At 34.2% G+C, this 25,320-nt stretch overlaps 1 protein-coding gene across 7 annotated transcripts in view; it reads left to right on the forward strand.

Annotated features, from left to right (window-relative positions):
• The window catches only part of LOC111141992 (protein phosphatase 1 regulatory subunit 12A), a 142,943-nt gene that overhangs the window by 114,467 nt on the left and 3,156 nt on the right, over positions 1 to 25,320 (forward strand). For 3 of the 7 annotated variants that reach the window (XM_022494905.1, XM_022494907.1, XM_022494909.1), the window contains 7 exons: positions 5,440 to 5,487; positions 8,415 to 8,480; positions 13,308 to 13,324; positions 14,518 to 14,653; positions 16,551 to 16,655; positions 20,965 to 21,012; positions 23,710 to 23,760. In XM_022494905.1, the coding sequence (XP_022350613.1) occupies positions 5,440 to 5,487; positions 8,415 to 8,480; positions 13,308 to 13,324; positions 14,518 to 14,653; positions 16,551 to 16,655; positions 20,965 to 21,012; positions 23,710 to 23,760 (471 nt within the window). The remainder of the gene's footprint in view (positions 1 to 5,439; positions 5,488 to 8,414; positions 8,481 to 13,307; positions 13,325 to 14,517; positions 14,654 to 16,550; positions 16,656 to 20,964; positions 21,013 to 23,709; positions 23,761 to 25,320) is intronic. The other 4 variants (XM_022494911.1, XM_022494906.1, XM_022494910.1 and 1 more) reach the window with 2 other exon arrangements.

Genomic DNA, 25,320 nt, shown 5'->3' on the forward strand with positions numbered 1-25,320 from the left:
ATCTTTTTGATGCTAACCATTCTGACAGGTGCGAGATAATGTCTCGTTGTGGGATCGGGTTTTTTTTTTTTGCATTTTCCTAATGATTAGTGATGTCGAGCACCTTTCCCTGTATTTATTAACCATCTGTGTCTTTTTGGAAAAATGTCTTTTTAAATTCTCTATTTTTTAATCTGCCTTTTTGTTGGTGGTGATGGTGGTGGTGTTGAGTTATGTGAGGTTTTTATATTTTTTTAATATTAACTCCTTACCAGATAATATTATTTTCAAGTATCTTCTCTCATTCAGTGGGTTAGACTTTTCATTCTAATGATGGTTTCCTTCATTGTACAAAATCTTTTTAGTTTGATAAGTCCCAGTTGTTTATTTTTGCTGTTCCTTTCCCTTGCCTGAGGGGACAGATCCAAAAATATACTGCTTAAGCCTGATATCCAAGAATTTACTGCCTGTGTTTCTTTTAAATAGTCTTTAATCCATTTTGAGTTTATTTTTGTGAATGGTATTAAAATGGTCCAGTTTCATTCTTTTTCATGTAGCTGTCTGGTTTTCCGGCACCATTTTTTGAAGAGAACATCTTTCCTTATATATATTCTTTTGCTTTGTCGAAGATTAACCATATAAGCATGGGTTTTGTTTTTTTTTTTAAAGATTTTATTTATTTATTTGACAGACAAGTAGGCAAAGAGGCAGGCAGAGACAGAGAGAGGAGGAAGCAGGCTCCCCACTGAGCAGAGAGCCCGATGTAGGGCTCGATCCCAGGACCCTGGGATCATGACCTGAGCTGAAGGCAGAGTCTTTAACCCACTGAGCCACTCAGGTGCCGCATGGGGTTATTTTAAGGCTGTCTTTTCTGCTCTATTGATCTGTGTCTCTTTGTGACAGTACCATAGTATTTTGATTACTATCACTTTGTGTAGTATACTTTGAAATCTTGGATTGTGATACCTCTGGATTTGTTAAGATTCTTTCTCAAGATTGCCTTGGCTTTTCAGGGTCATTTGTGGTTCCATATTAATTTTAGGATTATTTGTTCTTATTCTGTGAAAAATACTATTGCTTTTTGATAGGGATTACATGAATTTGTAGATTGCCTTTAGTGTGGACATTTTGACAGTATTTTTCTAGTCCATGAGCATTGTGTATCTTTTTATTTATTTGTATCATCTTCAGTTTCTTTGACCCCAATATCTTACCATTTCAGAGTACAGTCTTGTCACCTCTTGGGTTAAATTTATTCCTAGGTATTTTATTATTTTTGATGCAGTTGTAAATGGGATTTTTTTTTTCTATTTCTCTTTCAGTTTGTTATTAATATGTAGAAATGCAACATATATTTTTGTGTATTGATTTTGTATCCTGCAACTTACTGAATTCATTTATTAGTTCTAATAGTTTTCGGTGGAATCTTTAGGGTTTCCCTATATATGTCAATTGTAAATAGAGACAGTTTTACTTATTCCTTACCAGTTTGGATTACTTTTATTTCTTTTTCTTGTCTGATTACATTGGGTGGGACTTCCAGTACTATGTTGAATGAAAGTATTAAGAGTGAGTATCCTTGTCCTTTTTCTGATCTCAGAGAAAAAGCTTTCAGCTTTTCACAGTGGGGTATGTTAACTATAGGTTCATCATCTATGGCATTCTTTATATTGAGGTATGTTTCCTTTAAATCCACTTTGTTGAAAATTTTTATCATGAAAGGATATTGAATTTTGTCAAATACTTTTTCTTTATTGAGACAATCATATTTTTATCCTTCATTTTGTTAATGTGTTACATCATATTGATTGATTTATAGACATTGTACCTTTAGATCCCTGAGATTAGTCCCATGGAATCGTGGTAAATAATCCTTTTAATGTATTGTTGTATTTGTTTTGTTAATATTTGTGAGGATTTTGCATGTATGTTGGTCAGTGATACTGATCTGTAATTTTCTTTTTTTGTGTCTGTCTGATTTTGGTGTCAGGGTAATACTGGCCTTACAGAATGAATTTGGAAGCATTCCTTCCTCTTCTGTTTGTTGTTGGTTTTTTTGGGTTTGTTTTTTTGTTGTTTTTTGTTGTTGTTGTTGTTGTTTGGAAAAGTTTGAGAAAGATAGGTATTACTTCTTTAAATGTTTGGTAGAACTCATCTGTAAAGCCATCTGATTCTGGACTTCACTCTCTGCTGGGCATTTTTTAAGTACTGATTCAATTTCATTAACTGGTGATCGGTCTGTTCAGATTTTTTATTTCTCCCTGATTTAATCTTAGAAGATTATATGTTTCTAGAAATTTATCCATTTCTTCTAATTCATTGGCATGTCATTGTTTTTAATAGATTCTTCTAATTCTTTGTACTCCTGTGGTGTCCATTGTAACTTCTCTTTCATTTTTTATTTATTTCAGTTCTCTCTTTTTCTTGAGGAAGCTGGCTATAAAGTTTTGTCAGTTTTGTTTACCTTTTCAAGAACCAGCTCTTAGTTTCATCTATCTTTTGTTTTTTGTTTTTTAGTCTATATTCCATTTATTTCTGCTCTGATCTTTATTACTTCCTTTTTTTCTGCTAACTTTGGGCTTTGCTATTTTTCTAATTCCTTGAGGTTTAAGGTTAGATTGCTTGAGATTTTTCTTGTTTCTTGAGATAGGCCTGTATCACTGTAAACTTCCCTTTTAGAAGCATTTTTGTTGCATCCCAAAGATTTTGAGCTATTGTTTCCTTTTCATTTATGTTCAGGTATTTTTTTTATTTCCTCTTTGATTTCTTCGTTGACCCATTGTTTATTTAGTAGTGTGTTGTTTACTGCCACATGTTCATGTTTTTTCTAGTTTTCTTCTAATTGATTTTTAGTTTCATACCATTTTGGTCAGAAAAGATACTTGATATGATTTCAGTCTTAAATATTTTGAGGTTTATTCTGTGGTCTAACATGATCTGTCCTTGAGAATGTCCCATGCGCACTTGAAAAGAATGTATTTTGTTTTTAGATAGAGTGTTCTATACATACCTGTTAAGTCTATCTGGTCTAATGTGACTTTCAAAGTCACTGTTTTCTTATTGATTTTTCTATCTGGATAATCTCTCCATTGATGTAAGTTAAGGTATTAAAAGTTCTCTACTATTATTGTATGATTTCAGTTTTGTCCTTTATGTTTGTTAATACTTGCTTTTTATTTTTAGGTGCTCCTATGTTGGGTATATTGATATTTAAATTCTTATATTCTCTTGTTGGATTGATCTCTTTAACATTATGTAATGCCCTCTTTGTCTCTTTTTAGTCTTTGTTTTAAAGTCTGTTTTGTCTAATACAAGTATTGCTACCCAACCTTTTTTTTTCTTCCATTGGAATTTTTTTTTCCATCCCTTTACTTTTAGTCTGTTTGTGTCTTTAGATCTGAAATAATTTCTCGTGGGCAGCGTATGGTTGGGTCTTCTTTTTTTAAGCCATGTAGTCATCCTGTATTCTTTGATTGGAGCATTTACATTTACAGGAATTACTGATAGGTATGTACTTCAGTTTTGTTCATTGTTTTCTGGCTGTTTTCGTAGTTCTTCTCTGTTCTTCTCTGTTCTTCTCTGTTCCTTTCTTCTCTTGCTTCTCTTGTCATTTGATGACTTTAGTAGTATGCTTGGATTCCTTCCTTTTTATTTTTCGTGTGTCCATTTTAGGTTTTGGTTTGTGGTTACCATGAGGTTTGTATATAACATCCTATGTATACCGCGGTCTGTCTTAATAGTCATCGCTTAAGTTCGAACACATTCTAAAAATACTTCATTTTTACTCCCTCCTCTACATTTTATGTATGTGACATATTTCACTACTTTTATTTTGTGTATCCTTTAATTTCTGTAGGTATAATTGATTTTGGGGTTTTTTTTGTTGTTGTTTTTTAAGCTTCATATACTAGCCAGTGAAATTTTTTCCTTTTATAATTTTCTTATTTCTAGCTCTGGCCTTGCCTTTTCCACTTACGGAAGTCTCTTTAACATTTCTTCTAAGGCTGGTTTAGTGGTGATGAAGTCCTTTAACTTTTTGTCTGGGAAACTCTTTATCCTTCTTCACTTCTTAATGATAACCTTTCTAGGTAATCTTGGTTGTAGGGTTTTTTTTCGGAAGGTTGTAGGTTTTTTCCATGACAGTCTTATGTCTTGCCATTCCCTTCTGGCCTGCAAAGTTTCTGTTGAAAAATAAGCTAACAGCCTTATAGGGTTTCCCTTGTACATAAGTAGTTGGTTTTAAGATTCTCTTTATCTTTAATTTTTGATGTTTTGATTAATAAATATCTTGGTGTGGACCTCTTGGATTCCTATTGTTTGGTGATCTGTGTATTTCCTGGATCTGGGTATCTGTTCCCTTTCCCAGGTTAGGCGAGTTTTCAGTTATTATTTCTTAAAATAAGTTTTCTGCCTCTTTCTCTCTTCTTCTAAGACGTCTATAATGTTAATGTTAATATCCTTGGTATTGTCATAAATTCCCTTAACCTATCCTCACTTTTTAGTTCTTTTTTTCTCTTGTTCAGCTTGGATGCTTTCTACTACCCTGTCTTCCAGATTGCAGATTCATTCTTTTGTATTCTCTAATCTGCTGCTTCTCTAGTATATATTTTTCATTTCCGTTACTGTATTCTTCAGCTCTGATTGGTTCTTTTTTATATTTTCTTTTTCCTTGTTGAAATTCACCCTTAGTTCATCCATTCTTCTCTCAAGTTTGGTGAACATCTTTATGACCATGACTTAGAACCTATACCAGGTATATTGGTTATTTCCATTTTGTTTTGTTCTTTTTCAGAGGTTTTGTCTTATTCTTTCATTTGGAACATAGTTGTCTGTTTCCTCGTTTTGTGTTTGTTTCTCTGTATCATGTGGGTCAGCCATGTCTCCTGGTTTTGAAAGTAGTGGCCTTGTGGTTTTGTGGTGCCCTGTAACACAACCCTTCCCCCCCACCCTATTAACAGAACCAGGCGCTCCAGCATGGGAGATGGGATCCCCTGTGTAAGCTGTGTGTACCTTCCTCTTGTAACTAGGCCTTGATCTGGGGGCACTAGTGGGTGGGCTGGCCCTCAGCCCAGCTGGCTACAGTGATCAGCTGTGCCTACTACAGTTGCACTGCTGAGCAGTGCTGGTTCCCAGTGCAGCTGACTGAGAAGCCTGACTGTAGCTGCTGTGGGTAGGCTGGTGGGTGGGATGGGCTCTCCCCGTCCCCAGGACAGGAGTAGTTTTGAAAGTGTTCCAGGACCCCCACCCCAGGGCTGCCCACTAGGTGTTGCAGAGCAGGAGCCACTTTGAAGGGGGGCCTGCCAGTGTGAGTGGATTGAGCAGGGAGCATCCCCAGGGAAAGCTGGGGTGGGGTAAGCAGTGCTAGCAAGGTAGATAGAGGGTGTCAGAACTGGCCCTTGTGTCTGGCCAACTAGGCAGAAGGGGGTTGGTAATGGTGCTAACTAGTACCTTCTTCCCTAGAGAGAGCCCCTGCAGATCCCAGACCCTCAAGCACATGCCCTCAAATTAGTAAGTGAAAATCTTCATGTATAACCCAGGTGCTTTTCAAACTGCTGCTTCAGCACAGGGTCTCTATCCAAATGACATAGTACTGTGGCCCTTTGAAAGTGGAATATCTGTTTCCTGTAGTCTTCTGACTCTTTCAGAGTTAAGCCCCATTCATTTTCAAAGTTACTGGAGTTAATCCCTTCTTATTTTCAAAGCCAGGTGTTAGAGGGATTCATCTTCCCCATGCAGGTCCCCAGAGTAGGGGTTGCCCAGGGTGAGGCATGATGCACCTTGCTCCTCAAGGAGGAGTTCTGTACCTATGATAATCCTCTCATTTGTGGGTTGCCATATGAGAGCTTTGGTACTCAACTGCTTCTCTGCCCCATCCTGCCCTTCTCCATGGGGCTTCTGTATGTTTTTTTAGCAATGGAAGATCTGTTCTGCTAATTTTCAGGTTGTTTTCAGAGTGAGTTTTTACATTATATGTAGCTGTTGCCTCAATGTGTCCATGGAGGGAGGTAAGCTCAGGATCCTCCTACCTCACCATCTACCTAGAACTCCTTAAGATGCTTTACATTCCATTTTCATGAATATGATTATATAATATACGTAACAATTAGTTACATCTCAAGTGATGTTTGCTAGAAGTAGTGCTTTGGCTTATCAAATTGTAACACTCATACAAAATTTTATTTTTTTTCCTTATCCCTGATTGTATATATGCCTAACATTGCTATTCATATACAGGAGAAAGAAAAACTATAGTGTAGCACAGTTAACACGAAATTTATGCTGTTTCAATAGAACATATTACTGTGGAAGGACAAACATAATCTGTTTGGGTTTTTCCAGCCTCTTGGGTTTGTTTTGTTTTTTTTTTCCCATTTTTCTTTTAATTTTTAATATAGAAAATTCAAATGTACAAAAGTAACAGAGAAGTATAATGACCCCACCCCAGATATCCCTACACTTCCCCAATCCCATATTATTTAAAGAAAATCTATAGAATATCATTTCATCTAAAAATTTTAATATGTACTTTTAAGAGGAAAGGATTTCTTTTTAAAAATTACCAGAATTAATATTTTTAATAAAAGTAATAACAGTATGTATACCATCCAGCAAATGATCACAATACTGTGATCACATTTGTTAAGTAAGTTAACTGTAAATCCTTAATATTTAATATCCAGTTTTCATATCCTTTCGACTTATATATGCCATAAGTGGTTTGTTGTAGTTTTATACTTTGCTGGTTTGATTGGAATATAGTAGGGGTTATGCATTATGAATAGTACATCTTTAATGCCTCTTTTAATCAGTTTCTCCTTCCATCTCATTTTTTTCCTTACAGTTTTTTTGAATGAACTTGGGTTATCATATCCCAGAAATGTTGTTTAACACATTAATGTGTTTTTTTATATTTCCTATAAATCGGTAACTGCCATTTTACCAACTGGTAACTACCAGGTAGAGAACTGATCCCATCGTGGTTCAAAAATTCTTTTGGCAAGGTATCTTTGTTCATCAAGAAGTGTATGATATCCGGTTTATTTTAATTGATTGCTCATTACCATTTTAGTAATAGAAACAAAACCTTACAGTCTTAATTAGCACCCTAACGTAGTTACTCTTATTACTTAAAATTATCTTTTTAATAAGTCGTTGTATTAGGAAATTCATAGTCAAAGCTGTGTTTATTAAACAGTATTTATTTTTCCCCAGTTTTATTCAGACCAGCTCTCCCTTCAGAACTTCACTTTCTGGAATACCCTTAACTTTCCATTGTAAGGATTTTTCCTGGGATTCAAATTGACAGTACTCATCTTTTTAATTTGAGCCTGCATCAAATTATGTTCTAATTAGCCATCAGAGGACAGGTCTTCTTTCCCCATCTTAGCCACATTTGAAGCTTGATATCTGCTTCAAATACATACAAAAAGAACCAAGAGCTCTGTCAAAGAAAGGGTATTATGTAGTTAGGCAGCTTTTTAATCTCTTGTATTAGTAGGCTCCCCCCCTTTTTTTTTGATTACTACTTTTAAGACCTGTGAACCTCCCCACTTTTTAAATTTCCAGTTTCTATGTTTTCCCATGAAACTGCAGTTTTTAAAAACAATCATTTCATGGCGTGGAATTCATATTTTTATATTAACATTTATATTAATAAAACTAACAACAGCACCACTGATTTTGCCTGATTTCTATTTAGTGTGCTGTAAACTCCCAAGAAATTTCCAGATGTTGATAAACTACCTAAATATAATAGGACTTCTGCATAAATCTTGACAAGCTTATGGAATCCCAACTTTTCTTACTTAATATAATGAATTTCCTATTTTTGCTGCCCCATTATAGTGGAGTGTCTAAATAGTACATTTTAACTATTAAAGCATATGCAGTATCATTACAGTATAAAATGTAATACCTTCTGCTAAGCCTCCAGTTTCCTCACCCCCACTGTGAATGTGTTTCCTAAATCATGTTTTTAGGTAGATCTTTTTTCACCATGCATGTTAACCTGCTTAGATTGTGTCATGCAGAAAAAATAAGGCTTCTTCAAAATAGGATAGAAAAATTCCCACTTAAAGATTAGTTTTCCTTTTGATTTGTTTCCTCGTAGATTTTCTCAAGGGTTGTTTCAAATTAGAAAAGCCCTGGGGCATCTGGGTGGCTCAGTTGGTTAAGCAGCTGACTCTTGATTTCCACAGAGACCTGATCTCAGGGTCATGAGATGGAACCCCACATCAGGCTTCCAGCTCAGCAGGGAGTCTGCTTGAGCTTCTCTCTGCCTCTCCCATCCCCACCACATACCCCCCACCTCTTGCTTGCATGCTCTCTCTCAAATAAATCTTTTTTAAAAAATTAGAGAAGCCTTAAAAAATTTAAGTATCAAGTGTTTGATATTTATTTTTACTTTTCTAAAGTAAATTGAAAATGTATTTTAGAGCGATGAAAATGAACAAGAGCAACAATCAGATACAGAAGAAGGATCCAATAAGAAAGAAACTCAGGTAAAAAGCATTTGTGTTTAGAAGTATTCATATTTTTTAAGGATTGCTATTTGCTTGTGTTTATATTTATTCATGCAAGACAGTTACTGCACACTGTACCTCCATGCTGGGGATAGACAGTGCTTCTCTGGGGTCAGGGGTAAATGGACTGGAAGGGACACAAAGAATATTTTAGAGACAATGGAAATATTCTGGATCTTGATTATAATGGTGATTTTCTGGATATATACAGCTGTCAAACTTATCAAACTGCATACCCTAAGTGAATAGTTTATTATATATAAATTAATCTTCAAAGTTGAAAAGAAAGTTTCCTATTTGGTCCTGAAAGGTACTTTTATTTTATAATAGGTACCCAGACAGATAATGAAGAATTAATTACTTCCAAGGGTAAATTATTTGCAGGGTAAAGTTTTATCACCTTTAAACCCTTTGCCTCTCAGTTGTTAGCATCCCCCAGTTCCCCCTATGTCTTGTGTTTATTATATTCTGTAAACCTGACCGTTGTCTTCCTTTCCCAGTGGTATCCTGTGAATTCCCATCTTTCAAGGGAAAAATAATAGGTAAACAAGAGGGAATGGGTTAGTAAACCATTCCTAGTTGGCACTTCTCACTGCCTTATCACACAGACCTCACATCCCACCAGGCTGGGATAGAAGGGAAAAGGTTTTCTGACTTCCGAGTTGTGATTTTGAAGCATACTGCTTCTTGTGTTTAAATTTTCCTGTTAAAGTTATATATGAGATACATTAAGACTGAGTAGAAAATTGTTTCTAGGGAGAAACATTTTCTTAGTTCCAAACAGTTTAAATAGGTTTGTTCATTTTAAATAGAGGATTATTTAGCTCTTGTTTTTGTGCTAGCATTCAGTTACAAGTAACAGAAAACCCAACTGAAACCAAATTGAACAAAAAATTTGTTATGCTCCAGTTGTATTACACAACCCTCTATGTCAGCTTCATCCTCAAGCAGGTATACCTCACCGGGCTGGGATTTATAATAATTGGCTTGGACTAGGCAAGGTCCACAACTAGGATAGTGCAGCCATTTTACTACTAATGTGGGCTGTATACCATCTCACATAAACCAGTTGACTGGTACACTGTGAGGAAAAGGAAGAATGGAAGTTAACAAGTCTTTACAGTAAACTAGAAAAGTGCTTCTGGCCATTAGATATGCCACTCTCTTTTTAAAAGCTTGTGGTATCGGGGATGCCTGGGTGGCTCAGTCAGTTAAGCATCTGTCTCCAGCTCAGGTCATGATCCCAGGGTGTTGGGATCGAGTCCCTCACAGGGCTTATGGCTCAGTGAGGAGCCTGCTTCTCTCTCTCTCTTCTGCTCCCGCTGCTTGTGTGCCTGCTCACTCACCCTCTCTCTCTCTGATGAATAAATAAATAAAATCTTTAAAGGGGGGAGTGGGGCGCCTGGGTGGCTCAGTTGATAAGCATCTGCCTTCAGCTGGTCCTGGGATTGAGCCCCGCATTGGGCTCCCTGCTCAGCAAGAAGCCCGCTTCTCCCTCTCCTACTCTGTCTGCTTGTGTTCCCTCTCTCTCTGTGTCTCTCCTTATCAAATAAATAAATAACATCTTAAAAAAAAAAAAAAAAAAAACTTGGAGCATCAGCCCCTGCTTTTCCTTGTAAAAGTATTAGCAAAATTCTTCTGTGCATTTTCTGAAGTAAATAATGTCATCACCTCAGAAGTGTGTTTGATAATAGAACTTCCATTCAGGTTATAGAATCCAAGTTAACCACATTAAAAAATGGCATTGGGTCATGTACTTTTTTGCTTCAAAGATAAGCAAATTGTAAATTTCAAAAAGTTCCTCCAAATTCAGAATTGCATGTGAAACTCAGGCTGTCTACCTTCAGAATATAAATTAAAAGAAATTAAGATTAAACTTTATCACAGAAAATTTCATGACTTTATCATAACATTCGTTGTTATTAGAATTATGTGTTAGAACATTATTTCTAAAAATAGGACTTCTGTTGATTTGGCTCTTGTGATTTGCTTTCATTAAGTTATTGTATAATAAAACTTTTACCATGCAAAGGATATTAGTAATCAAGAATTTAAGGGGTGCCTGGGTGGTGCAGTAGCTTAAGCCTCTGCCATCTGCTCAGGTCATGATCTCAGTGTCCTGGGATAGAGCCCTGTATGGGGCTCTCTGCTCAGTAGGGAGCCTGCTTCCCCCTCTCTCTCTGCCTGCCTCTCTGCCTACTTGTGATCTCTGTCTGTCAAATAAATAAATAAAATCTTTAAAAGAAAAAAATAAAAGGATTTAAGTATGACACCAAGGCAAGAAAAAGAAAAGATTAACAGATTTAATTATTTAAACATATAAAACTAAAATATGACAGAAATGGTACCCTTTTTAAAGTGAGACACATTTGCTCAGTTAAAAGTGAATAATCTTGGCATGTATCATACTTAAAAGTTTAGTATTTGTACTATGAAAAAAATCTAGGAAAAGAGAGACAGAATACATGGAACTTAAAATTTTACAAAAGAAGAAATATAAGTGGCCAATAAGCTTGAAAATGCATTTAATCTTACTAATAACTGAAGACATGACAATTAATATAAAAAAGTAAAATTGGCAAGGGCTAGTAATGCTCAGATTTGGTATGATCACTATTGAAATAGTATTTTTATATAAGGTTTTGGAACTGTAACAAATTCATCCTTTACAGAGATTAACAGTACAAATCAGAAATTCATACATGGATATGAATATAAAAAAGGTAACAGTAGTTATCTAGAGGGTTGGAGGCAGGGTAGTTATAGAGGAAATTTTTAGGCTGTGGTACTTTTAGATAAGCTTATGGTTCTGTAATTAAGTATATTTTTACTTTGAAAAAATAATTTTGAAATACAGGGAGCAAGAACATTGCTATATGAAATAAGGACATATGCTAAATGAAATAGGCTAGTCATGAAATAGACATAATGTATGATTCCATTTACATGAGGTATCTATTCAAACTCTTAGAAAGTAGAATTGTTTCTAGGGGTGGGTAGAAGAATATGGGGAGTTGTTCAATGTGTATAGAGTTTGTTTTGCAAGATAAAAATATTTTAGAGCTGTGTTGCACAACAATGTGAATATGTTAACGCTATTGAGCTGTACTTCTAAAGTTTAGATGGTAACTTTTATGTCATGTGTTTTTATTACAGTCTCAAAAATGTAACAAATAACAATGATAGCACCATGATTTTTAAAGACAAAGAAATGGAATTTGAGTGATTTCTGTGACTGCTTGGAGTTTTGTTTGTTTGTTTGTTTTTTAATTTAAATCAGTGAACCAGAGTGCAAGTTGTGAGATGAATGGCGATGTTTCCATTTGATATGTACACATTTTACTTCATACATGGATATTTTTCTAAATTTGAGTAATATCTCTTGGTTTTTTTGGTTCTGTTTTTTTTTTCATTGAGATATAATTGACATACATTATTGTATTAGTTTTAGGTGTTCAACGTAGTGATTCATTATTTGTATATATTGGAAAATTATCACCACAATAAGTCTAGTTAATATCCATTCCCACACATAGTTATATTTTTCCTCCTGTGATAAGAACTTTCAAAGTCTATTCTCTTAGCAGTATTTGAATTTGAATCTCTTGAAAGCTGAAATTTAACTCAAAATTGTTATTGTCATAAAACTAATGAACAAATCAATGAAATAAAGCATTACATCAAAAACTAGGAAGTAAGTACAAAATTAAAATTGGTTTTGCAACCAAGTAAGGCATTTTTAGTCCAAATTAGATTTTAAACAATTCCAAAGGAACCCAATAATTTTACAGTGCATTCAAAGATAAATGTAATGGAAAAATAACAAATACCTAATTCAGAAATTTAACGAACCATTTTTGAATAGTTGCCTTATAGAAAAGTGTAGTTTGAGCAAGAGCTTTTTTTTTTTTTTTTTTTTTTTAAGATTTTATTTATTTGACAGAGAGAGAGAGAGAGAGAGAGATCAGAAGCAGGTAGAGGGGGAGGGTGAAGCAGACCCCCCCTCCAGGACCCTGGGATCATGACCTGAGCTGAAAGCAGAGGCTTAATTCACTGAGCCACCCAGGTGCCCCAAGCAAGAACTTTAACAGAAAGGGAGAGAGCTCAACATGACCACACCCCACACCCCCCCCCCCCCCAAAGAAAACACACCTGCTTTGTCCTGAGCTAAGAATCTTTTACTCTAATAATTTCACCATTTGGATAAGAAGAGTTATGAAACAGTGATAAAGTATACCATTTGCTTGAGAAAATTAAGTCCTAATTTCCTGTCTCCAATTGCTAAACTTTGACGGAATTTATAGCTGGATTTCTAGAAAGTAAATTTTAAATGTAATTATGTGTATAGTATTGTACATAAAATACCTTAGGTATTCAGTTGTTTGCCTCTCATGTTATTGCCTCAAAAACAGAAAAATAGTTGCTTTGTGGTATCACATAGTAAACTTGACATTTCTTAATATAAATAAACATATTACTTTCTCCTGGGTAGGTAGAAGTAAGAGATATATGTCTTAGCCTTTTTTTTTTCCCTTCCCATTAAAAATATTGTATGGTGGCATTTATAGGAATTTGTAAACGATGATCATAAATAGTGAAATGTATTTATATGGTTATTGTGTGTGAAAAATATATAGTGACTCTGTTCTAGAACTTCTGAACAATCACATTAAAGTTAAAACATATATAATAAATAGATAAGTTAGTTTAATAGTGTGAAAATAGTATAAATGTTAAATTTATTTCATCAGTTAAGTTACTTTAATAAGAGTATAAAAATTTAATATACCTCTTTTTCTTTTCTAGACGGATTCCGTTTCTAGGTATGTTTTACATTTTTACTGACTTTTTTCTTATTTTTATTCTGTGTTGCTTAAGTATTTACAGATTTTGTGAGTTAGAATTACTTAAATAATAAAAATCTATAGATGTTTAGATGACCTAATAACTGTTACCAGCTTTCTTTGTCAAAGCCTTTACTTCTAGTTCAGTAGTCATAGTAAGTCACTAAAAAAAATTTTTTTCTTAAATCCTTAAAACAGTGATAACTTTTTAAGTTTTAAGCTTCCTAAATTATGTTAGTATTAACTATGTCATTATTAACAGCAGAGGCTGATGAAACTCACCAGAAATTTATTTGATTAGATATTTCTGCATCTTCTCTCTGATCCCTGCTTTAGATAAAAGAAGAACAAAGAAGACCCTAGAAATTGTCATCTAGCTCAAAATTATTCACCTTTTAGAGAACCTTAAGTCTAATCTCCATTCCATTTCTCTTGCTCATAATAGTTAACCAAAACCTTGTAAAACCAAGAACAGATTTTTATATATTAATGATTCTATTGAATTGAAATGTAGAGGTGATAGCATTTATCAGGAAAAGGTAACCTGAATTCATAACAAGATAATAAAATTCACATGTGCAAATGAGATATGTTCTTTCTGTTCAGGGCAGACCTATTATCTATGACTTTGGATAGAGGAGTTTATCAAATCTCAGCTGTTACTAATTTTTAAACAATTACATGCCACTTAAAGGAAAAGTGCTACCAGTTAAACTGTGATACACCATCAGTTTATAAGCCATGTTCTGATTTCAAAGATTTTAAAATGTAGAAAACGTGTGCAGTTTAAAATTGTTGATATAATTTATCGTGTGAAACCAGTTCTGACTTTTTACATATAGATGTATTGACTCTCTTCCTCAAATAATAGAAATTAATAGTATTATAAATAGTATTATAAAACTATAATATAAATATAACATATATTTTATATATATTATATTTATAATATATAAAATATAAATAAATATATGTTATATATAAATATTATATAAATATAAATAAATAGTATAAATAACTTTCCACTTATTATCACAGATACAGATGATAATAGATGAAAGAGAATGTTATCTACTATTTTGGAATATCAAGTTAAAAAATACTAAGTTGCATGTTAATGGGAGCTATAAAAGCCTATAATAAAGATTTTGACTTTAACTCATCTTTTAAAGATATGAAAGCAGTTCCACATCAGCTGGTGATCGGTATGATTCCTTGTTGGGTCGCTGTGGATCATACAGTTACTTAGAAGAAAGAAAACCTTACAGTAGCAGGCTAGAAAAGGATGACTCCACTGACTTTAAAAAGGTACTTGGATTACTTAATTATTTAACTGTGTAATTAAAAATAATCTTTTGTGTTAGTATATTTATATTTGGATATTATTCCTGGAAACTCATAATGAAATCAGTGTCTTACTTTAATTTTCAGTTTGGGACACTAAATGGTAGAATATGAATAGCTGTTTGTTTTTTTTAAAAGGAAGAGACTTTGTATCACACTTAAGTGTCTCAGGCCAGTACTGTGATACTGTGACTGAGCTGAAAAGAGGCATGGGCACAGGGTGGGCAGGGGTTGTGTGTGCATGCACACTCACACAAGCATGCACACACACTTTTCTTCACCTGTTTGTCAATAAAAGGCAGCCAAACAAAGGACAAAGCTTTTCCTAGGATCATACAGTTTTTCCCTACATAACTAAAAAACTTGTGGTACTGTAAGTACTATTATATCTTAACGATGAAAGTAACAATGAAAGAGGTAAGTCCTGGAAATTCAACAGTCTAGTATTCTGACTCTCATAATTCCTAATACTATGAGCTTAGAGTAAACCTGATGAAGTTTGTTGGGGAGAAAGAAGGCTTGGGATGCGTGTACATGTCCCCCCAGTACTTGGCGGCTACTTGAATGGGTTTCTTAGAAGCCAAGTCAGCAGAAGGAGGAAAGTAGGGGTCAGTTCACATGACGGATAAAGTTGTCATTTATTCAGTAAAGAACTAAACACTGAACTGTCCTAAGTAGTGAGCTTCTCCTCATGAGTAGTAGAGTTGGAGATACTGTCCCGCTCTTATGGACATTTTCCATGTAATGGAAGAGACCAACATGATCATACAGTCATATTAACAAATGTATAACTTAAAAATTGAAACAATTAGCTGAAGTAAAGAATCTATTTCATAAGAGTGTATAACAAAGGAAAGTGGCAGGGCCTAAAGATAGAATTCCTAAAGAAGTGAAGCTTCAGAAGCAAATCATAAAAGGACAATTAGTTAACTAGCAAAATGGGAGAAAACCTGTTCTAGATGGAGTGAAATAGGAAGACATAGACCTGGTGGTGAAAGGCACAAGATGCATTGAAGTAATTAAATTTTCAGTGTGGCCAGTAGAGCAGAAGGGATGGTAGTGGGAGGATACATTCAGATATAAAGCCCAGGACCAAACCGTACAGTGCTTTATAGGCTATTTTAAGGATATCTTTATACTGAGAACACTGGGAAGCTATTCAGGGGTTTCTAACGTCAGGGTTAATGGAATGGTTGGTATATGAAGTTGAGATTATTTTAAAAAGTTAACTCTTAACTTACTACATAAAGGACAAATTAGAGGGAAGTCAGGAAAATAATTCTAGTATTAAGATAAGAGATGATTTTAACCATCTATACTAGTAGTAGTAGAGATGGGGGAAAAAGAAGTAGTAGATTCAAATGTTAAGAAAGTATTCAAGAAGTATTTCACTTTCCTTCAAATATTAGTAAAAGCAGTACAGTTACAACGTTCAGTACAACTGATGTTCCATGTCAGGGTCAGGAATTCAAGAGAGAATGATAGGCAGAAAAGCTCATGGACCCCAGATGAAGATCACAGTGTCTCCTCAGCTCTAGCTAAAGTTGCTCTGCAGTATGTGGTCCCTCTTTATCATATACCTGAATTTTGTTTAACGGAAAGAGAAAAGTTAGATTTGTCAGTGAAGTCTTAAATTTCAAATCCTGTGGAACTAGTGTGTTAATGAGTTTGCACGAGGCAGATACATACATAACCAAAATTTTTTGCCTTACAACCATAAAGCATTAAAATATTTTGAATGTGTCCTTTAATGGCTCATGTGTTACATTCTTTGTTTTAATACTGCAAAGTAATCAGTGGGAAATCTTGAAATATTAAGAGAACAGAAAAATAATTTGTTGTTGTGCCCTAATTTTTGTAGCTTTATGAACAAATTCTAGCTGAAAATGAAAAGCTGAAAGCACAGCTACATGATACAAATATGGAACTGACCGATCTTAAATTACAATTGGAAAAGGCTACCCAGGTTTGTACCTTTTTCTCTATGTTACCCTGAAGAAAATGGTTTTGATTTATTCTGTCTAAAAAATTAGATTGAAATATTCTCAAGTGTTTCTTCAAAACATGAGTTCGGTTACTGGTAATACCTTATTAATAAGAAGGAATCAAAATAATACAGATTACTGATAACTTCACTTCTTCCTAGAATAAATTAAAAATACAGAAATAAAACCTTGTAATGGAAAATTAAAATATTTTTAAGCCAAAAATACCTATGTTGTGATACATAAAGGGCTTAAATGCTTATTTCTAGCATACCAAATATAGCGAGGTATTAAAAGTATCTATGCAGAATCTTCTTAAAGCCATTAAAAAATTTTATAATCATTTTTATTCATTATAAATATTTCCTGTTTGTTCCCAAGATTAATTTGATATACTAATGCTGGAAGAAAATAGTTTGTCATTAATTCTTTTTACTTACCTTCTTTGCAGCAGCCTACAGGAGACCATTTTAGACAAGAAAATTGGGATAGCCAAACAAAATTCACAACCATACACATATGATCTAGGAATTTTTTCCCAAGCTTTTTCCATGGAATGTGGGAGACAGTAATTGTGGGAGATAGTAGTAGGCACATTCCTTCCTCATTCTCCACCTGTCCCCCTTCAAAGAAGTAGTTTTGTGACCCAACTATTTCATGGGAAATACTATACTACATCTTAGAGGTTTTAGAGGTTGCTATTCGTGAGTTAAAAGGCATGAAGCAGTCCTGTAATTTTTAAGAAAACAAACTTGTTTAATTTTAACATGAGACTTTGTAGTATAAACATATTTCTGCAGTTCATCTTTTGGAATCCAGTTTTAAATCACTCATCTAGAAATGACATCTTTGGTTCTATAAATGAGACTGTATACAGTCTTCGGGCATTCTTGGACATTCATCTTTTTTATAATTTTTTAAGTTAACTCTCTATGTTGAACTGACACTGGTTACCAGGTCCCCTTTTTATTGTTGTTAGCCACTATTGCATTGTAAAACAGTTGTTTATGCACAATGGAGCCTTTGCAGAAATTCCAGGAGTTAAGCTAACCTTATGAGGTTAAGAAGGCTCTACAGATTCCATCAGTTGATGCGAGTTTACTATAAAGATACGCAAAGAATTAAGTCAGAACAAGAACATGTTTCATGGTGAGGTGTCATAAAAACTTGGAATGTCATTCAGGTAACAACTTGCTGGGGTAACTTAGACTTCCTGGTAAACTGGAAAATCATCATTCTTTGGGTTGCATTAGTAGCTTCGTGAGCCTTCTCACACAAAAATATCATAACTAGTTTTCTGAAAATAGTTCTAGCTCCAGAGATCTGATCATAATGTTTTCTAAATAAAAATGTCCACTGCTTTAAAAAAAAATGTCCACTGCTTCATACTGCTGTGTCCTGTCAATACGTGAGTCAGCTAATCTGTGTTTTTACTGCTTACTACCTTCTCCGTTTCTCTGCTCTTCTCCCTACCCTGTTGTCATTTAATTCTTCCTAGATGTCTCTCATTCAAAGTCTACAACGGAGGGAATCTGAAAGAATTAGCCAGTTATTATCAGCATGGAGCAGTCCTATTAGTGACCATTTAATAGGACACTGGACAACCTAGAGCAAGTTGCCTTTGGGTCATGTACCAATTTCTGATCCTATGGATTGTGGCCAGGAAACAAATTACTAATTAATGGACTTAGCAAACATTCTGAGTACCATGCCCAGTATACTGAATGAATGATGGGAGGGGTAATTCAGAGTATAAAATATCGGTAAATATTCAGAGTTAATATCTTAGTTGGAAAAACTATGTAAAATTTTAAAACTGTGTTTTTAAAATTTAAGGGTACATGTAAAAGCAAAACTGATAAACATTAAACTTTTTGTTCAGTTTTCGAGTATTTATCCTGAGCATCTAAGTCTACTATAAATCATGCCACCTGATTTTTATTTTCTTTTGGGGGCATTACTTCCATAACTATTCATGGTTATACATAATGGTAGCAGTTTGACAGTTGCATGGAGTTTTTTCCAAGGGAATTATCATCTTATTAATAGTGTGTTTGGTAATACTTGGCCAAGGGACTCTAAAATCCTTGAATCCTCCTTCATCCAGCGACCCTCCTTCCTGTAGTCTCCAGCGGAGGGAAATAGACTGTTTACTAGGAACCAGTTTGATGAATAATACTTTGTCAAATGTCAATTCACTAGATTCACTAATTATTATAACAGCTTTAACTAGAATTATTAACCATAAATACTAACTAAAGTTGATTTTTTTAACCTAAGAAATTATCAGGTGAATCATAAAATAGCTAAAATGTTCCTATATGAAGAAAAAAATCCTCAAAAAATGCTAATTTTCCATCTAAAATTTTATTGACTTACATGTAATGGCAGTGTTTGAGCTATTTTTGAATTCTTCTGGGTGCTTTTGAATGTCATTTTTAAATATTCAGTCTTTTTTTTTTTTTTCCCCAAGTAATTTCTGCACCTAGCATGGGGCTCAAACTCACAATCCTGAGATCAAGAGGCCCATGCTGTTGTGATGGAGCTATCCAGACACCCCTGCATTTTTCAGTCTTTAAAGCATTTTTAGGATTCATTTGCAGAACCTCAAGGGGGCATATTAGCCTTTGTTTTGTATTTTTGGCAGTTAAATATAAATATAAATTTTGAAAACATCAAAAAAATCAGAATTAGCTGAAAAGTCTCATCATACTTGAAATTCTGAATTTGATTTCTAACAAGTAATTAAAATACATCGATTTTTATTTTTCCATAAAGAGTAAGCACAAAAGCATAAAACAATTTAAAACAACAGAGAAAAGGAAGGACCCCTGGCCATGATTAGATCTTTAAATTTTATATATCATAACCATAAAAAAGAAGTTATGAAAAGATTAAAAAGTAACTTGGTAACTGGCCTTGGTCAGACTAAAGTATGAATGCTGAGATGGTTGACAGAAAATTACATAAACGTTTAGGACACCTGACTGGCTCAGTCAGTAGAGCAAAACTGTTGTTCTTGGGGTTGTAGGTTCGAGCCCCAGGTTGGGTGTAGAGATTACTTTAAAATAAAATTTAAAAAGAAAAAATACATATTTAAATTAATGATGAAATATATTTTTAAGTAGGTTTTGTGGTTAATAGTCACAAAAAAGCATTTTTGTTAAAGTTGTCAATTGGTAAAATTGATTATTCAGCAAATTTACTTTTGGTAAATGAGTCGTTTGATGGTTTTTATAGGAAACTGACCAGGCATCCCAAGGGGGATATATGTACAGAAGTCGGTGTAAGAACTAGGATACCACTTGTTTTTTGTTTTTGTTTTTAAGATTTTATTTATTTATTTATTTGAGAGAGAGAGAGAGAGAAAGAGAGAGAGTTTAAGTGGGAGGAAGAGCAGGGAGAAAAGCAGACTCCTGCTGAGCAGGGAGCCCAATATGGGGCTTGATCCCAGAACCCTGAGATCATGACCTGAGCCGAAGTCAGACATTTTAACCACCTGAGCCACCCAGGTGCCCCTAGGATACCACTTCTTTTTAACTGGCCCTTCACTCAGAATCCACATGCATAGCCTTCAGGTAGTGCTTTAACATGTGGTTTAAAATTCCAGGAGTCCTTTTCTGTCTCCCAAATCTCAGGATTTTGTCAACTTTGAGTTGATAGCATAGTACAGGAAACAGGAAAAGTGAGAGCCCTAAACTCACCAGAAGAAGAAAAGCTTTATAGCTAGGATTTCTTATAAGTTACAGGGGGTGTAAACTTTCTTACCAATTTTGGAGGATGGATGATTGGAAAAGAAAACTCTAGACAGAGAGGGAGGAATATGAAGCTGTGAGAGACAACAGAATTTAGGCCAGTTTACTGGCTTGGCTCCATGGATGCTCACTTACCCCAGTCCCAGCTACCTTTCAGTCAGGGTCCTAGAATCTGACCATTCAGATTAGCCACTCCTCCTAGTGATGTGCAAGAGAGACCTTGAGCATCGGAGAGGAAACTCTAGGATGTTTTTGATTTTGTTCCACAGTACTCATCCATCCTTAGCCCCTACTATACTGTGCACAGACCTGAGGAAAAGTCAAGGGTAGACCATGAGAGCTGTGGAGACCATTCTATTTCTAAGCATTCCTTTAACTCTTTCTTGTTTCAACACAAAATTATTTTCTCTTTTCTTTACCTGAATGTTGTGATTTATTTGAATACCACTAGAGGAGACACTGTGGGCCTCCTTCAATTCACCCACCCTTCCTTTATTGCACTTATATCCCTTTTATATTTCTTACTTTGTTACAGAGACAAGAAAGGTTTGCTGATAGGTCACTATTAGAAATGGAAAAAAGGGTAAGTATCCATTTTATTGAATAGTCATTTTACCCCTTTATTGTTTTACATAAGCAATAGTAGGGCTTTTTGTTTTCTTTTATTTTTATGAATGGTAGTTTTTGTTAGTGTAGATTAGTACTAATTTAATTGGGAATGTTTTCTGGCTTATCTTCTTTATACAGTTCTGTGGGATCTCTCTAGGTGTGAAATTACCTTACCTCTCTAAGTATTAAGACTTAATTTACCATGTTATTCTTTTAACAGATTTAAAAAAATGATCTTTGCCTTGATTCTGGAAGTGTAGACATTGTGATAGTGAATCTGATGTTTTTGAAATGCCATTTATCTCTCTTTGTTTTTCTGTGGTGGTATACTTAAAACATTTTGATCATGCATACATTTAGTTTAATTCTTTGGAAAATTTAAATCCATTCTTAAAGTTTGTAAAGATTCTAAGGACATCAAATTCTCAAATTTCTTTTAAGGTTAATGATACTTTATTTAATTTTGAATTTAAATATTTAACTTAAATAGCATATTTTAAACAAAAAAATTAATTACTAGAAAAGCCTTTTGCCCTTTTTTATGTCTTTCTGTAATTTTTTATTTGACAATGATAAATTTACCTGTATTTCTCAATTTATTATAGTTACTACTCAGAGGTCTGGCAGTGGCCATAGGAAGAACTCTACCAGTTTAGTCTGAGCAGTTGATAATGTATAAATGATCAAAAGTTAAAGGAAAAAAAAAAAGTTAAAGGAAAAGAGTATCTGTTAGTCCAAGTGACTAGGGCTAGACCTACAGGGTTTCAGCTGGACAGGAAAGTACATCCTGGGTAGCTAGGACAAAGAATAAATAATCAGGAGCAGTTAATAAAACATCTTCCTCCATTCTGTTATAAAAACAGCCAGTTTACCTTTTGAGCAAAAAATAAAGAGAGAAATGATGTCTGTCCTTTTTTTTTTTTTTTTTTTTTTTTAATTTGACTGAGAGAGATCACAAGTAGGCAGAGAGGCAGGCAGAGAGAGGAAGGGAAGCAGGCTCCCCGCTGAGCAGAGTCCGACGCGGGGCTTAATCCCAGGACCCTGGGATCCTGACCTGAGCCGGAGCCAGAGCCTTTGACCCACTGAGCCACCCAGGCGTCCCATCTGTCCTTTTTTATCTAGGCTTGTGCACACATGGTATACATGTTCATACTCCGAAGGTCTCACCTGACCTTTGTCTGCCTGTCAAGTGCAAATAAATTCCAAAGTAGCTAGTTTACTTTCAACTTAACAGACGTTAGTAATCCTAGTATTCATAATAACTGCTAATCACATTTATGCAGCACCCTAATGTTCCAGGCAAGTACCGGGCTAAGTACTTCACATGTATTTTCTCTTAACCATATTTTTTTATGTTAGTAAGTTTGTCAAAACAGAAGAAATTGCCTACAACGTTACAGCTCCCGATTTGGCAGCAAGACCGTTTGGTATAGTGTTCTGGTTTTGCTTTACCAGAATAGTTAAAATCTTGAAGGTGCCTAATAAAATTGAGGATGATGAGACAGAAGGAAATACACTATTTATAAGATTTCACCAAGTTATGAGGATCAAATATGATGGTATATATCCTACTGTTTGGGGAAGTGCAGTGGTTTTCATGAATAGTCATGGCTGTATTATTAACTAGGAGAAAGTTCTTTTTTCATAGAAGATAACATTTTTCTCTATATAATAGTGTTTAAACCAGCTATTACTAGAATAACATGTACTTAAAAGACTATGAGTAGGATTCCATCTACTTTTTACATCACATAATCTAAAAACATTAACATTTACAGTAAATGTACTGCTTTACTAAATATCAACATTAATTATTAATCTGGGAAAGAATGTCTTGGAAATTCATAGTGATTAAACTAAATTTAAATGGTTTGTATCTGAAAGGTGACCGGCAAGAGTCAGTATCTTCTGGGCGGTATGACCTAACAACCAAAGTTTTGTAGCACATTAATTACCGCTGCTTGCGTTTTGCATAACACCCTAGAATGCTTGTTATTTAGGGGAGAGTAAAACCATACACTGCAGTAATGTATGTTGCCTTTGCCTGTCACTCTTTGAAAGGAGGTACTGTACAATAAGTGCTGCAGGTGCTTCTTCATCAGATTTCACTGCGTTAATGCTGCACACAGTATCGACCCAGATACAGAGCTATAAAGTCAATTGGATAAATAATGGCTAGGAAACATTGTAGGTGGAGGAGATGAACCTTCTCTTAGATCCTTTTGAAATTTTAAACTACACATATTTTAGGCATGTTTGCTGCTTGCGTTTCTGCTTCTGTCACTGTAGAATAATTGCATCTATCTGTGTTTCTTTTTTCTGTTCTATGTGATCTTGAATCTTGAATATTGAATTCAATATTCTTGAATATTGGTTTATTCCTAAGTTTTAATGTAAACTAAAAAAAAATATTTTGAACATGTTATGTACCATCTTACTAGAAGTCACAGCTTTGAAGAAAGAGCTTATAGAAGTTAATAAAAATAATAATCTTCGTATTTACTTCTCTCAAAATTTGGAAAGCTCTTTTCACATCACTGGCATCACATCTTTTTCCACACTGCTCCTGATTTGATTTTTGACTCTATACAATGCCACTCTTTCACAATTTAGAAGAAAATTAAGAATATAATAATTACATGATTAATATTGGTACCTTAAATTGATCTAGGAACGAAGAGCTCTAGAAAGAAGAATATCTGAAATGGAAGAAGAGCTCAAAGTAAGTAAACCGTGCTACTACTTACAAGAGATAGTGCTGTTTATCAACTTAGGTGTTACAGTAGGCTTATAGATACTATGTTTCCGTTAATTGTTCTCAGTACCGATTCTGTAATTTGTGAATTATTGGCATCTTGTGCTTCTCTTCTTCCTAAATCCAGGTTCTATGTGAGCTAGGAGAACATTTATAATTCAGATCATTTTGCTAATCAGTTTTATGGCTCTTTTGATGTTTAGGTATAGAAGAAGTTAGACAGTAATGACTATAAGATTCGGGATTTATTATTAATTCTTCACATTTCACATACTCTGTTTCTTGGAGAGCAAATGGTGGAGGGGTTATCAATCAAAAATATTTTTCTTTGAAAATAAAGGACATTACAGTAGTGGATGAGCAGAGCTGTGTTTTATTGAACTGTGAATTACCTGTGGAAGTAGCTGTTTGTTTTGAATGTTGGAAGGAACCCTCTTTTCACGGGGGGAAAATAACATAGTTAAATGATTACCTTTTATTGTATTATCTTGCATAACATATTTTTATCACATTATGAATTAATAAACTGATACATAGGAAAATGTGACCATAGAATTAGAATTTAAAGATTTAATTATTATATTACTGAATTTGGTTCCTTATTAAAACATTATCATTGAATGGTTTTGGAGACAAAGTTTTTGGAAATTTTTATGTATTTTGTTTGCTATGGAATTTTAGGACTACACTATTTACCTTTGCAAATCTCGTGGAATGAATATCCTTACAGTCAAGACTCTTAATTTTTTTCTTCTTATGTTCAGTATCTGTGATTCTTTGTGTTTTTATTGTACTCTTTTCCATTTTCTTATCTTTTTATTTTCTATTTCTTATGTTCTAATTCCTGCAGAACCTGCATCAAATAAAGCAAATTCAAACTCTGAGAGAGTTAAATGAGCGACTGCTGACTGAGAATAGGGCCTTGACAAGAGTGGTAGCCAAGCGCTCAGGGTTCTGTAGGCATCTGCAGTCTGTGAACCTATAATTTATAGTTTCATCATTTCTTCTTGGTAGAGCCAGGCAGGTGTTTTTGTATTAGTAAGCGTGTCTTAAGCTCACTTTTACAAATTAATGCCATTGTGTCTGAAGCTTATCATATAACTGTTAATTATGCATGGCTTCTCAGAATGTTAGAAAGTGTCACTAATGATATATTCCAACTGATAAACTGCAATAAATTTAGGAAATGATTTAGGGATTCAAAGACTTGTCTGCACTTTTGCAAGGCTTGTGCACTTTTTTGGCTCTACAGATATTTTAGGGATTAAATATTTAAATATAATTTTAAAATTCTTTATTAGAAAGAAAATGGAACATAAGCAGTATAATATTTGACATATAATTAATACATTGAAGCTGAAGATTAAGCATGCTTTACCTATTTTTCAAAATAATACCATTTTCAATCAGAACCACTTTAGTTAATATTTACTCAGTTCTTTATTACAGAGGTATCCTAATACATAAACTTACTGTATTTTATACCCATATATTGTGAACACAAGAATTGATTGGTTCCACATAAAG

Source organism: Enhydra lutris, unplaced genomic scaffold (assembly GCF_002288905.1).
Source record: "Enhydra lutris kenyoni isolate GAN:26980312 unplaced genomic scaffold, ASM228890v2 scaffoldscaffold7, whole genome shotgun sequence".
NCBI lineage: Eukaryota > Metazoa > Chordata > Mammalia > Carnivora > Mustelidae > Enhydra > Enhydra lutris.